This window comes from Thrips palmi, unplaced genomic scaffold (genome assembly GCF_012932325.1).
Source record: "Thrips palmi isolate BJ-2018 unplaced genomic scaffold, TpBJ-2018v1 HiC_scaffold_5, whole genome shotgun sequence".
In the NCBI taxonomy this organism is placed as follows: Eukaryota; Metazoa; Arthropoda; class Insecta; order Thysanoptera; family Thripidae; genus Thrips; species Thrips palmi.
In genome coordinates, this window is record NW_023144632.1 from 14,371,668 (window position 1) to 14,385,283 (window position 13,616).

Here is a 13,616-nt window from a genome sequence, read left to right on the forward strand (position 1 = left end):
CCTCGCCACGGCCTCGCCACGGCCTCCCCCAGGGCAACGCACCCTGCCGCGGCGGGGGAAGTCCAACCTGTCCTCGCGGTGTGGCGGTGCAGGCGGTCCAGGCGTCCAGGGCGCAGCGCTGCAGTCCCAATCTGTCGAAACCTGACCTTGTTCTCGCTCTGCGCACGTCCCTCGTCTTTCTTCTTGGTGCGCACTTCATTATTTTCCTCCCTTATCTTGTTTACACTTGCTCCGCATTTTTAAAACATTTTGATTGTTCGAACAAGCTCCGTCATAGAAGGACGTCCCCGGCGGCCGGTTGAAAAATATTCCACACTCTATCGGTTGGAACATCTCACATGCGCCCTACGCCTCACACGGTGACGTCCGCCGTCAAGAAGTGATAGCCTTTGGCGTTGCGCCGCGGCCGCTGCGGTCGTTGCGGCTGGGCCGGGCTGGGCGACGACGGCGTTCGTCCCACGCAAAAACTGCGTACTGCGTGTTAACCTGCTGAATTAAGCAGCCCTTTCTTGAAGCCTGTGCGCGCTGCGCCCGTTTTTCGGCTCGCAACTCAACTCGCGTATAGGCGCGCGCGCGCACACACACACACACACACGCACGCACCGGCGGACCTCTCTGCGCGGCAAGAAGTGCTTCCGCGGCGCTCCCACGGCAATGCAGAGTGGCTCCACCGGGAGGGGAGGGGGCCGAGAGGGCGGAGTAAAGTTTTCCAGAGACACTCGATGGCGAGGGCGGCCTAAGGCGTGACCCCTTCCTCGCCGAGGCTCCCGGAGCAAGGCTGGCGGCCAGGGGACAGGGCGACGAGGCCGACGAGGTTACGGACGTAACGGCCGGTGGCGGCGCCAGTGCGCCAGCCGTGTGCATACACTGTACTCCCGATTGGCGGTTCCAATTATTATGTAAGTAATCTCATCTGGTCCGTTTCCTCCCCGTCCCCGGGCCGCCCCGCCCCGCCCCGGCAGGGGGTCACCAAGCGGAGCACGACCAAGCACGGCGCAGGGCGGAGGGGAGTCGAGGCGCACCACGGCGCGCTGACAGTGTGGGGAGTGCAAGCGACAGCGGCAAGGGCGTGCGGGCCCGGTGCACTGTAAGTGCCGTGGATAGTGTAACCACCAGCAACGACCAACTAAGACCCCCACCCAAGCACACTGACTCCTCTCTCTAGTCTCCGCCGCCCTCCTTGGCTTTCCTTTCGTCACCCGGCGCGCTATCGCCTATCACTTATTTTCGCCGTTCTTCTCGGCCGTCTCGGCTCGACACCCCGGACACCCCCTCCCCCTCTCCGCGCCACTTATCGCCGGGACAGAGCTTCTGCAATATGTAAGCGCCTAGATCGATGCGGCGCAGTAAGGTAGCGAACTTCGACTGGCGAAGCTTCCGAACGAGAACGGCCCAGTTGCTGGCAGAGGCGGTGCAGGCGGCGCTCGGGCACAAGGCTTGGCACAAGGGCCGGCCTGAAGCTAGGGGAGGGAGAGATGCCCGTCCTATCCGCATGTCGGTAGCATGACGGAGTCGGACCAGCGAAGGACTAGCCAGCCCGACTAGGCCCGGATCCGTAAAATGTGGCGAACGCCAGGACAGAGGGAGACGGAGACTGACTGGCAGACACGATAAAGGCGGGGCGGGGTGGGCCATCCCCACCACCACCCCTTTCTCTTTCTCTCTTTTTCTGAGGAACTTCCACGCCCCGGACGGCACCGCTAAGCACCGACACTGCGTTGTTGATAAACAGCACACGTTGGGGCCACGTGGTAGGCGGCACGGCCAGGGCCCCACGGCCGCGGCGTGGAGGCTGCGTGGCCGGCCAGTCTCTCTCGCACCCCCAGGGCCCGCCAAGGGGCCCGCAGGGAACGCCCCATGAGTGCGCGAGAGACTGTCGGGAGGCAGCATGCAGGCCGGTGAGGTGAGGCGGCGTGCTCGCGGCCCAGACTCTCCCCTGGCTGGACTTCCCTGCCGCTCCTCCGCGGGCCCAGCGCGCGGAGTATCGCCGCGTGGCGGAGTCGCGACGGGCCGGGACGCCGCCGCCTCGCCCGCAGTGCAGACACCGCCAGGACGGCCAGGACGCGGAGGGAAGCCCCAGAGGCTGCAGCAGCCCGGCCGCCGCCAGCCCGTCCTTGTTTCGGCTGCGAGCGAAGCCCGAGCCGTGCGGCACTCTGCGCTAACTGCGCTGCACCGAGCCCTGGCTGGCCTGGCTTGCGGCTCGGGAACGCGGCGCGCAGCTACGCGCACGACGCGCACGGAGCGGCTAGGCCGGGCTAGGCGTCCTGCATCTGCCTCTCGCTCACGCGGTGCAGTGTCATCACGAAGAGCGCCGTGGGCAGCGAGTGCAGAGCGCGGCCGCGGTGCGGTCAGAGTCGCCGGACAGGCAAATTTGCAAAACGAAAAAGTCGACTATTGCATACTCAGCGTTTTCTTATCATCCTATTTTATTTACTTAAAAAGTTGAAAGACATCCAATGGCAGGAGAGTATTCATTTTTACAGTAAGATTAAAATACCCTGTTGTGTGATGTACAAACCTGTCACTTGTAATAAGTTTGTGAGGTACTTGGAATTGGTAGACATTTGACACAATTCAAATTTACAGAATATAATACTTGCAATGACCCATTGTCAATTGGTAACCAACAAATAATGATAGTTATTGTAAAAAAATAAAACAAATGCTGAGGCACATGGAACATAAGGCATAAGGTACAGTAAAAATATTAATAGTACATATAAATATGTTTGTGTTGAAAGTGTACATTACAAACTTTCAGAGGTCACAATACCTCACCACATTTAACGTACAACACTGGATCTTACTGATATGGATAAAAAAAATAAAAAATAAAGATGACTAGAGTCAATTTGTTGCACAAAGCCTAACACAAGTATACCGCTTACAACTAGACACTCCTCACCTGGAATGTGAAAAGGCCAATAGAGGAAGGACAAAGTCCACCTATAGTATTTCTAGAATAAGGAAGACCACAGCTCTACTTCCCATTGTTATCAGAAGTTTTTCGAGACATATTTTCAAGGTGGATTCCCATTGGTCCCAATAGATTTGATGCAGGACCAGCTGCACCCATTTGAGACTGAAATGATTCCAGAATATTCTTTAAAGCATTAAGGTCAATGTCAACCGGCTGGAAATCTTCAACATCCTCAAACAAATCTTCATCTTGAGATGTTCCTGGTTTTATCTGGATATAAAACAAATGAGGGCTCTTTAAAAATGTTAAGGGAGACAAAAAAAGGAAAACATGAAGGTAATTATTACTCTGACTACCTTCTTTTCTGGTTTAGCTTTTGGTTCCTTTTTCTCAAAGCTCTGCGCTATAGTTGTGTTGGCCAATTCACGATCCATTTGATCCATGTACTGTTTCAGTTCAGCATCAGGTGGTTGTTTCTTACCTGGAGAGGTGTTACAAGAGAGGTTGACTTTGAAGCTAACAGCAACAATGTTAAAAGTAAAATAAAATTGGGTTTGAAAAATTTATTGCAATACCTGGCTTCACTTCATCCAGATCCAATTCACCATCATCCTCATATGAACCAATATCTGAGTCTTCAGAACCAGAATTCAAGTCCCAGGAGTCCTCAGGTATGACAAAGTCTGAAATACAAAATAAAAATGGAATATAAATATCAATGATGCAGAGCAAATCAAGTTACAAGTCACAAAAGCATCAATGTTTCACCTAATATATTCTGAACTGCACAGGAAAATCCTTCTGGGTCAAAGTTTAGTCGATTGTCACTTGCAGCCATTTCAGAATCTTCACTGTTTTTCCCAGACTTTTTCCTGGTTCCTGAAAATATGGGGTTGTTGGCAGAAGTCTTGGAAGTGCCTTGTCTGAAAAAAAAAAAGATAATTCTTTGCTTTGAATACAATAACATATGAGAGAGAAAAAAAGAAGACACAATAATGAAACTTAAAACTTCACGAGAGATCCGAAATAAACACTCACTTCGGAAACTCAGCTCCATCTACTCCTGACATGCAGTCCATAAAGTTTCCAAGAGCTGTTGCTAACCCTGTTTTGTCGGGTACTTCACTTTTTTTCAATTTGTCTGTGATAGACCCATATCTTTCTTTCAACATTTTGTCTACTTCCTCTGGACCAATTTCAAGCCATGAGTCATCTGCAAGCCATTGAAATGTACTGTAAAAATGAGTCTTCATCTCTTAAGGTTTAGGTACAATTCTTAAAATAATTCTTACCATCATTCTGTGGAAGATTTTTAGATTCTTCTTTCATGGCCTCTAAGTCCAAGGTGAGTGAGTGCAATCGAGACAAAATTTCACTTCCAGCTGAAGAATCTGGCATGATTTTAGAAGTGGATGCGCAATTGTTGATATAAAATTCTTTGGCTTGTTCAAGAAGAGCGTTGTACTCCTTAGAACCTTCTAAAAGACCCTAATATTTTTTTTCAAAGAAAGAAAATGATAAATTTATTCAAAATAAAGTAAGATAAGATAACTACGACTGTGTAACAAACCTTGAAATATTCTTTCTTCCTGAGGCTGGATAGATACAAAGACCACCCTCTACTCTCAGCCAAGTCTTTAATTTCTACAGATGGGGTATTTCCAGTACTGTCACTACAATTTCCAGATGTTTTAGCACGATCAACCAAAATTTCAAATCCACACGCCTGAAAAAAGGAAAAAAAACCTCTTCAGAAAAAAGTTGGTAAGAGATTTCAAAATAAAAAGAGAAAAAGAAAACAAATTTATTTTACCACTTTGTATCCCAAATTATACATCTTAAAAGTGGGGGAGTTTGGAGGAGGTAACTGCCAGCCGGATCGTTTTTCTGGAATGCTCTTTTCATGACAAAGCATTGCATACAGACAGCGGGTAAACACTACACTGGACATAACACAGTTTTCGGGTCGGAAATGTGTCATGTTGCGACATGCCTGTAAGAATACAAGTTAGCATTTATTTTATTTCAGGAATACTGAACAACAAGCATGGTACAATTCTGAAAAGAACTTGCCCTCTTATCAATTGGATCACGCTCACAAAATGCACGAACAGCAGGTGCAATTAAACTTGGATTGTGTTTGAGTAGGACAGATATTTCGGCAGGAAGAGACAATGTCGTTCTATGTAGATTCTCTTTAATTTTGTTGGGGTAACTGAAACCGGAAAGTTATAACAAATTATTAAGAAAATAACAATGGCATATAGCACGGTACTCAGCAAAGTATCTGCATTACGAAGTTGCCTCACCCTTCGATTCGAGCAGAGATAGCATCTTGAATAGGCTGAGGGGCAAGGGTCTGCTGAGGTGATGACCTGATGAGCTGAATAGCACTGGAAATGGCAACCACTTTGGGTGAATCATTCATTTTCAGATCGTTGTATGGAATCAAGTGAACCTCTCCTTGATACAAGTAAACCTGTCCAAGAAAAAACATATTCTTTAGAAGAAACACTGATTAGAATGAGCAAAGAGTGAGTCTGGTTACTCACCCTTTGGCCACATGTTTCTGGGTCGGCCCATGGAGGCAAGTAGTCAGCCGCCTCAATGAGGAGAAACTCTCCATCAGAATCAATAACTCTGAAATAAGTCAAAAGATACCATGTGGATAATCATACAAGGTTCATGATAAAGGGAACATCAAAGCAAATCTTACCTACCGTACAACCAGGCCCTCGACATCTTTAGTTAATTGTAACAGGAGGTAAACAATGAACCATTCATCCTCAATGTTATCCCCAAAGTGAGTTGTACCATGAAGGTGTGGCGGCAACAACCCTGCAAAGAGCACAATAATGCTATTTCAACAGCAGTAATTTTAATTCATGTTTTCATGTTCAACATGAGAAAAATGTGACAAGTTCATGGTTAGGCGCACCAATGAACAAGCTGTCATGAAGGCTAACACCTCAAGCAGATATGCATGTGAGACTAGGAAAATGACAGAGAGTAAGGATTAGTTTTTATGGAAATAAAAACAATTGTTCGTACCAGTTTCATCCTCAAGGATAGGCGCAATGTTAAAAGGGTCTTTATGCCATATATATTCACGCTTGTGTTCGGAGGAGCAACAACTTATGAGAGAAAATACGTTTCTCAAGGAATCTTCCACCTCTTCCTTTGAAGACAGTTCTTCCAATCCCTGAGGAAAAAGAAAATACTCGACGAAATCGTCAACCTGAACATCTTCAAGTGCGCTAGCCATTTTCAAGCAACCTAAGCCTACACTAGCCTACACAACCTACAAAACAAACAACAAGACAACCAACGCACACCGCAATCGCAATAGCAATCCAATGACCTCCTCCCCCCCCCCCCAAAAAAAAAAAAATCACCGCACCCCTCGTCTGCTGCTTCTGCTGCCCGACTAACCTTAACACCTGTACTTGACAGTCTCCAAATATCAGAAGTTTGTCTTGAATTTTCTGTGAAAAAAAGATGAGTCCAAGTGGCTCTTAAAGGAGACTGAATCAGATTTCTGTTTGGCGAGCGTTTCTTCTCCGTTTTAAGATGGAACCGGACGACATCGCTGCTTTGGAGAACTCCAATACCCAAAATGCAGAAATCGTTAGTATTTTGGGGAGTTTTCAGAAGAGGGTGAGTAAAACTAACGGGAAAGGATCACTTTGTGACCTCAATCTCACTTATGGCCAGTTTATATATGAGTTCGGTTTTCTGTTTTATTAATCAGTTCACCCTAACCTGAATAAAATGATTTTTGTCTAAATCAAATTTGTATTTTTATGTTCCTCCAGAATTTGAGTATGTTTTCTTTTCCTGAACTGGACCGAAACAGTTCTAGAGCTCGTCTTTGGAAATGTCTCATGCAACTCTTGAGTACACCTCTACCTGAGCAGCTATTGAAAGAAATTCTTGGGTGTTTACGGATCCTTGGTCGTGACAAGAAGGGATTGGATGATATTATTTGCGTTCAGCACATTGATCTACTCCTAAAGCATGCAGGAATAGTCAGTCAAGAGGAAGCTATTAAACTTATTAATGAAAAGGAGAATTTTGAAGGTATTTATGTTCGGAAGCAAATTTGAAATTACTTTGAAATCTGTGTTCTATCTTAAAGATTCTGATTTTACTTCTGTTTTCAGTCAATCTAGAGGCCTTGAAGTGCTTAAGCAACATTGTCTTTAACTCACCAAAAGCACAGAAAATATGCGGTACAAACAACACCATGGAGGGGATTCTCAACCGCTTGCGTACATATAGAGATCGTTCTTTCCCAGATGAACTCAAGTATTTTGATATGAAAATGTTGTTTTTGGTGACAGCTTTGCACCAGGACAGCCGGTGTGTATTCTTCCAATAATTTACTGAAGTGTCACAGTTTTTAGGTTTTTAATTTGGTTTTAACAGACCATCTCTTTTGGAACAGGGCTCAGTTGAAGGAGGAGCTTCATGGAATGACATACCTGATGGAGTTGATTGACTATGAAATGAGTCAAGCTGTGGGTGATCCTGATTATCAGGGTGCGGTTGGTGGCTTGCATGCTCCTCTGAACATAACAAATGAACAGGTATAAATTTTCTCTGTATCTCACTCTCCTTCTTATTTTTATTGCCTTGTCTATTTGTGTCGTTTATTTGCTATTATTGCTTGCCTTGCTAATGCAGTATCTTCCTTGTCCATAGGGTCAACTACTGTGTGAAGTACTTAAAGTTCTCTTCAATATTTGCTGCAAAGACAAGGGACTTCACCTTGATGAGGAAGCAGAAGCTCATGGCCAACGGTTGGTCTGTATCTTACGAGATCTTCTACTTGCATCCACAAGTACTCCAGAAAAGCGGCTTGATCTTCAAAAGTAAGTTTCCTGCATCCGTTTTAGCCATTGTTTATTATAACTTTATAACTGTCTATTTTATTTTTGTGTTAATTTAGTCACACAGTGAATATGCTAACAGCAGTACCAGCTCCATGCCTCTCATTTCTTGTGGCTCCACTTCCTGAGAAAGACAATGGCAATGGTGTTGTTGAATTTGAGGGAAGTAACATGGAAGCTGTTGCAGTTTTATTGCACATTTTACAAAATAAACTTGATGGTGCCGAAGAAGAGGTAAGAGAAAAAGCAGGTTGGGGAGGGTTGGGGGATGTTCTTTTTTCTCCCCACACTACATTAAGCTGATTCTTTATTTCTGTTTTCAGACTTCCACTCAAACAGAATGCTTGGCCCCCATTTTGACAGTTCTCATTGAGTGTGCTCGGAATCACCGCATTTTGCGCAAGTTCCTTCGTCTTCAAATTTTGCCTCCACTAAAGGATACCCATCGGCGTCCTGAAGAAGGCAATACAATTCGGAACCGTTTGTGCAAATTTCTAACATCTCCATACACTCAGATCAAGGATTTAGTGGCTGAGCTACTTTTTATTTTGTGCAAAGAAAATGGTTAGCTGACATCCATTTTAGTATCCTTGCACCTTCGGCCACTTGACAAAATGTACATTGCTAAACGAATATTCTGTTTTAGTTGGACGCATGATCAAGTACACTGGATACGGTAATGCTGCGGGCCTCTTGGCTAATAGAGGTCTCTTAGCTGGACGCCGCGATGACGACGAGGGCCCCAATTACTCATCTGAAAGTGAGGATAGCGATACAGAGGAATACAAGAAATATCGACATGAGTAAGTTGGCATCTCCTCTTGTACCTTAGGTCTTGTACAAAATTTCCATGATTGAATTTTTTATTGAATTTATTTATTCAAGTTGTAAATGCAATGAACAATAAATATTCTTGTAGAATGAACCCAGTAACTGGATGCTGGGAGCCACCCCGAGAAAATCCAATGGATGGAATGTCTGAAGAGCAGAAGGAATATGAAGCAGTTCAACTCGCTAACCTGATGGCAAAGCTTTCAAAGTAATAGGAACCTTCAGATTGATGATGGTTTTTATCTGTTTACTGTATTTGTAACTAGAAATATTTTATCTTATTTCAGTGAAGGAATTGTTCAGCCTTGCCGCATTGGTGAAGATGGTCGCCCACAGCCAGTGGATCATATCATGCAGCTGCAAGAGGAGCTCCCTAGGCAACAGGTTCGAGCCTCTCATCCCACAGAAGGTGATGAAGACGTATAATCTAGTCTACTGTGCATTCCATGCCACATTTCTTTTCCTCCTTGTGATACATTAAGTTATTGTGTGTTTTTGTGTTCAGTGTGAAGTAAGTCTTCTCGTTTTCACTAACGATTTTACAGACATTTATGTCTGATTAGTATCAATTTGTAAAATGAATTGTATAATCTGAACTGACAATTATAAGATTCATCATCATATAAGTCCCATTTGTGTCAACAATGGGAAAATGAACACCTTAATGGTTTCCTTAATTTTATATTTATTTATTATAAACAAGGAAATAATTAATGGTGTCACTCTTATATCTGTTTCTTTTTGAATGCATTCGTTGTGGTTTCTAGGACAACATTGGAGTCTGTATAAAGCAGACCTGTGTAGATCTTTCAGTACCTTAATAAATGATAGTCTTTTTCTTATCTAAAACCTGCCTCTTTGTATTTTTCCATGTTTTCAAATGTATCTATTTGTCATGTGTATTTTGAGTCTGTGCAATGTTTTCTCATAGTTACCATTGTATTTTAGGAAACATTTTTTACTTACCTACTTACATTAGACCATTTGAATGGTGGTTGTTTGTAGCCCAGAAATTTGGGTTCTAAGTGCACTACAGCGACTTAAATCTCTTAATCTCACCTCTCTGTGAATTAATAAAAAATGAGCAAACAGTTCCTTCAAACCAATTTTGTTTTGTCATTCTTATGAATTCCTTCTTAGATTGTCATTTTAAAACAACCACACTTATGATGCCAAATACACTTCTTGAAACAACGATAATCAAAGAAATTGAAGTTCACACCCAAGCATTTGATACATTTATTGTCATTTCTCGTATAATACTTATACAGACCATCTGTAACAATGCTTTAGAACAAAAAATAATAATTCAAGTTCTTATTCTTACCGTTCTTTTTATTCACAGCATTTTATATTCCTAATAAGATACTAATGAAGTTGTTCAATTTTTCTTAAGGAAAGCTTATTTCACACAATTTACAGTACTTAAAATTAATAAATATGTTTTTGTTGTACATTTAAAATTTGAAATAAACAACAGTCATGTGACCAGTAACTGTAATCCTGAAAAATGTTTGCTTCATGAACAAAACAACTGACTATCAGAATTGGATGCATTCATTAGGTATGAAAAGTAATATAAATCTTGACAAATAATGTACAGGGTGGCCCAAATGTCAAGTCACTAATTTAAGGGGAATGTTAGAACACAAGCATTCAACAGAATAAACCTGATATGAGGCCAGAAGAACTCCTAAACAGCGTAATCATTGAGGATTAACTCCATTAGCTCAGCACGACAAGGGAAGTCCCAAGAAAGTGCGCAAACATGTGTTGCCTACCTTTAATGAATATTAATGAAGGGGTCTCTGGTGACCAACCTCTAGTGTCCTTACCCTCGCCGTTCCCTACATTCCTCAAAATTAGTCATTTCAATTTTGGAACACAGTACCGGGTGTCTCAGTCACGTCGACGGAGCGTTCCGGGTTGGCCTCTCTATCTCAGCGCCTTGAGGGCTCCAGGCTCCTGGTCGCGTTTCGTGCAGACCTGCCACCTCGGATGGGCAAAACGCAGCACGGCGTCGTCCTGGCTGAGACGACCGGTATGAAATCAGACACACTTTCAGAAAGAAGACTACAACTTGGTCTTCCAAGAAAATTCATTGGGCACCTTGTTCTTCAGAGAGACACTTTGGGTACTCACTGCAAGTGAATGGAACAGCACCAACAATCATGCAGTTTGTACCACAAGACTGTACGTATCATTGTAAAGGAAAATAAAAATTGTAAATTTTCTTTTAAGCACTTATTAGGCCAAAATTTGCATATAAAGGTTGTTTAAAATCAGAATATCTCATTTTTTAATGCAATTCTCAGAAATCCATCACAATAAAATGTATATCACACCATTCCGCACCTGTGAACAGGCAAGGTTCTTACGCTCCACCTGAGATGATGCTAGCACAAGGTAACACATCTAAGAGCAAACCAGAGGCTATTTGTGTAACAGGGAACACAACTATGAAACGAGTACAATTGAAGATGTAACTACAAATCCAAGAAAGAAATCAGATAAATCCATCTGTTATATCTATGCAACATTGAGAAATAGACTTTTAAAAGAAAACAATGCAAGATGTTTAGTTGGTAGAAGCTAGCCAAAGAGCTCCCATCGTGAAGTATGAAATTTGCAGGATAAATGCCTACGAACAATGAAACACACTTGGAACCTGCAAACTGACAAATTATTAACACCAAAATGCAGAATGCAGAGTGAAGGTGAAGACTTTTAAGAGGACTGGCTGCTACTGTATATTTGACTGAGGTCAAATAACAAATGGACAAATGAGGAATGGATCCGAAGAAGAACAGTCGTAGTGACTCCACAACAAATATAATAGTAAAACAGTAACACACCTTGTTACCTGTAGTTAAATAAATTATATCATACCATTATTGCCACAATCTGACCGATTGATGGCATTTCGATGACTGATTGAGAGATAATGGATTTAAGATTGAACAATGTTGATGCAGAGCAAATAAGATTAAGATAAAATACTTAAATGCCTCCCTCACTTGAGATTCGTTCCTGATCTTCTTTGGGTGTGCAGCCCTCCTTGGGAGACTGCTGTTGAGGCTGCTGCTGTGCCTGCTCTTTCTTCTCCTGTTGCTGGTCTTTCTCCTTCTGTTTTTGGTCTTCCTGTATTTTTGCGTCATCTTGCCGCTTGTCTGGCAGTTCTTGCTGCTTTGCTGACGGACCTTGCTCTTTGGGTTGTCGATCTTGCTGCTTTGCTGACTGGCCTTGCTCTTTGGGTTGTCGACCTTGCTGCTTTGCAGACTGAACTTGCTCTTTGGGTTGTCGATCTTGCTGCTTTGCTGACTGGCCTTGCTCTTTGGGTTGTCGATCTTGCTGCTTTGCAGACTGACCTTGCTCTTTGGGTTGTCGATCTTGCTGCTTTGGTGGCTTATCTGGTTTCTTTGGAGGCTGGTCTAGTTGCTGTGGCGGCTCGTCTTCCTCTTCCTGCTTGTGCTGGCCTTGCCCCCCGGCTGCCCCCGACGGCCCCGCTGCCCCGGCTTGCTGTTGCCGCTGCTGCTGCTGCTGCTGCTCGCGCTGCTCCATCTGCTTGACGCGCAGCACCACCTGGGCGTGCTCCTCCAGCAGCTTGGCGAACTCGTTCTTGCGACTCTCGGCCTCCACCTGCACGCAGAACAGCGGAGCACACGCATTAGCGGTACGGCATACGGCCTGGAGTGGGAAGCGACGAGGGCATCGCTCTGCCCCTCCCACACTCAGAGTGAGACAGCGACGAGTCGACCGGGCAGGGTAAGGAAGACCCGCTAAGGGTGAGCAAGCTCGGCCTACCTGGTACTGGCGGATGCGCTCAGAGCAGAGGTGCGCGTTCATCGGCCCCCAGCTGTTGCGCCTCTCGTGGGGCGCCCCCGTCACCCCGCAGAGGCAGGGTACAGTCTCCAGGGCGTCCTGGCCCTCCTCCACGTGGCAGCCGGCCGCGGACGTGGACGCCGTCGCGGCCATCTCCTCCTCGGGCAGCGACAGCGGCTCGCGGTCGCCGTCCACGTCGTCCACGACGATGCTGCAACACCGAGGCGGACACGGTGTGAGAGAAGGCCCTGCAATGCTGGCGGGTTTCGCAGCGTCGCACGGTGCGTCCTGGGGCCGCGTCCCACCCCACGCCACCCCACCCTGCCCCCACGGCGGGGAGAGAGAGAACACTCTTGGGAGTTCGTCCCTCCATGAGGTCGGCAGCAGTAATGATTGGGGAGGGGAGTGTGTCACACACTGTGGGACACACTGTAGGACACACTGTGCATGACGCACTGAGTGCCCTCAGCCAGCGTGCCAGCGACCCTCCCTCGGCAGAACAAGTCCGCCCTCGTGAGGATCTGGAGAGGGCGCGACCCACCAAAGCAGCGCTGCTAGCCGCATTGCCGCTGTGTTCCCGCTCCGGCACGCACTCTCTATCCCTGACGGAGCGCACACCAGCTTTACTCGGGCGCCGCGATTGAGAGATCGGGGGGCCAGTGGAGCAGTGCGGACCCTTGTCGCGGGCGGGGGTGGCGGGGGCGGCGGGGGCTCATTGGCTCATTAGCGGGGCGCTCTGCTGTGCTGCCTCTGGCTGCCGCGCAGCCCCACCGTGCTCATCCTTCCTCATCCCCCAGCGAGAGGCTTCCGCACCCCGGCACCACCACCACCACCACCCTCCCGAGTCTCGAGACAACACGCGTGCCGTTGTTGCCACGCAGCCGTACGCCAGACCAAGTCCCCCCCCGGCCGCTCTTTCGCCCCCAGACAAGCTTTGAAAGCACTCCCAGGCAATCACCGCCACCGCCGATGAAAGTTGTGACGAGACGACGGCCTTTCTGCGATTCGCCGCGGACTGCTTCAACGTCCGGACGCCTGCGAGACGGCGGGTAGGCAACCCTCGCCCCTCCAGGCACGCATGTGTAGCGGGACTGCCTAGCTGGCAGGCGCCATGGCTGCCCGGACGCCTGCGAGACGGCGAGTAGGCAACC

The 13,616-nt window shown here is 46.3% G+C and overlaps 3 protein-coding genes across 4 annotated transcripts in view; 1 reads left to right on the forward strand and 2 right to left on the reverse strand.

Moving 5' to 3' along the window:
- Nucleotides 1-2,573: 2,573 nt before the first annotated feature.
- LOC117650911 (protein ecdysoneless) lies at nucleotides 2,574-6,253 on the reverse strand. The gene is made up of 13 exons (XM_034394554.1): nucleotides 5,972-6,253; nucleotides 5,641-5,758; nucleotides 5,473-5,560; nucleotides 5,230-5,399; nucleotides 4,994-5,135; nucleotides 4,734-4,913; nucleotides 4,491-4,646; nucleotides 4,213-4,408; nucleotides 3,959-4,133; nucleotides 3,689-3,843; nucleotides 3,496-3,603; nucleotides 3,277-3,401; nucleotides 2,574-3,190 (listed from the first exon to the last, which is right to left on the reverse strand). The coding sequence occupies exons 1-13, from the start codon at nucleotides 6,183-6,185 to the stop codon at nucleotides 2,981-2,983; spliced, it is 2,037 nt and encodes a 678-aa protein (XP_034250445.1). The 5' UTR covers nucleotides 6,186-6,253; the 3' UTR covers nucleotides 2,574-2,980.
- A 66-nt stretch (nucleotides 6,254-6,319) lies between these two features.
- LOC117650676 (synembryn-A) lies at nucleotides 6,320-9,749 on the forward strand. Its single transcript, XM_034394251.1, has 10 exons — nucleotides 6,320-6,577; nucleotides 6,736-7,000; nucleotides 7,084-7,282; nucleotides 7,368-7,509; nucleotides 7,625-7,794; nucleotides 7,872-8,046; nucleotides 8,136-8,376; nucleotides 8,459-8,615; nucleotides 8,732-8,851; nucleotides 8,931-9,749. The coding sequence occupies exons 1-10, from the start codon at nucleotides 6,491-6,493 to the stop codon at nucleotides 9,067-9,069; spliced, it is 1,695 nt and encodes a 564-aa protein (XP_034250142.1). The 5' UTR covers nucleotides 6,320-6,490; the 3' UTR covers nucleotides 9,070-9,749.
- A 115-nt stretch (nucleotides 9,750-9,864) lies between these two features.
- Nucleotides 9,865-13,616, reverse strand: part of LOC117650677 (adenylate cyclase, terminal-differentiation specific-like) — a 37,753-nt gene continuing 34,001 nt past the window's right edge. For both annotated transcript variants that reach the window (XM_034394252.1, XM_034394253.1), the window contains exons 3-4: nucleotides 12,448-12,676; nucleotides 9,865-12,282 (exon numbers count right to left, since the gene is read on the reverse strand). In XM_034394252.1, the coding sequence (XP_034250143.1) occupies nucleotides 11,644-12,282; nucleotides 12,448-12,676 (868 nt within the window). In that variant the 3' untranslated portion in view covers nucleotides 9,865-11,643. The remainder of the gene's footprint in view (nucleotides 12,283-12,447; nucleotides 12,677-13,616) is intronic.

Excerpts from the sequence above, each read along its gene's own strand:
- LOC117650911 (XM_034394554.1), bottom strand. The coding sequence starts at position 6,185 with ATGGCTAGCGCACTTGAAGATGTTCAGGTTGACGATTTCGTCGAGTAT. Across the intron at positions 5,400-5,472 it reads CAGAAACATGTGGCCAAAGG|GTTTACTTGTATCAAGGAGA; the intron begins GTGAGTAACCAG and ends TTTCTTGGACAG. Across the intron at positions 3,604-3,688 it reads TGCAGTTCAGAATATATTAG|ACTTTGTCATACCTGAGGAC; the intron begins GTGAAACATTGA and ends TTTGTATTTCAG.
- LOC117650676 (XM_034394251.1), top strand. The coding sequence starts at position 6,491 with ATGGAACCGGACGACATCGCTGCTTTGGAGAACTCCAATACCCAAAAT. Across the intron at positions 6,578-6,735 it reads TGGGGAGTTTTCAGAAGAGG|AATTTGAGTATGTTTTCTTT; the intron begins GTGAGTAAAACT and ends ATGTTCCTCCAG. Across the intron at positions 7,283-7,367 it reads GCTTTGCACCAGGACAGCCG|GGCTCAGTTGAAGGAGGAGC; the intron begins GTGTGTATTCTT and ends CTTTTGGAACAG.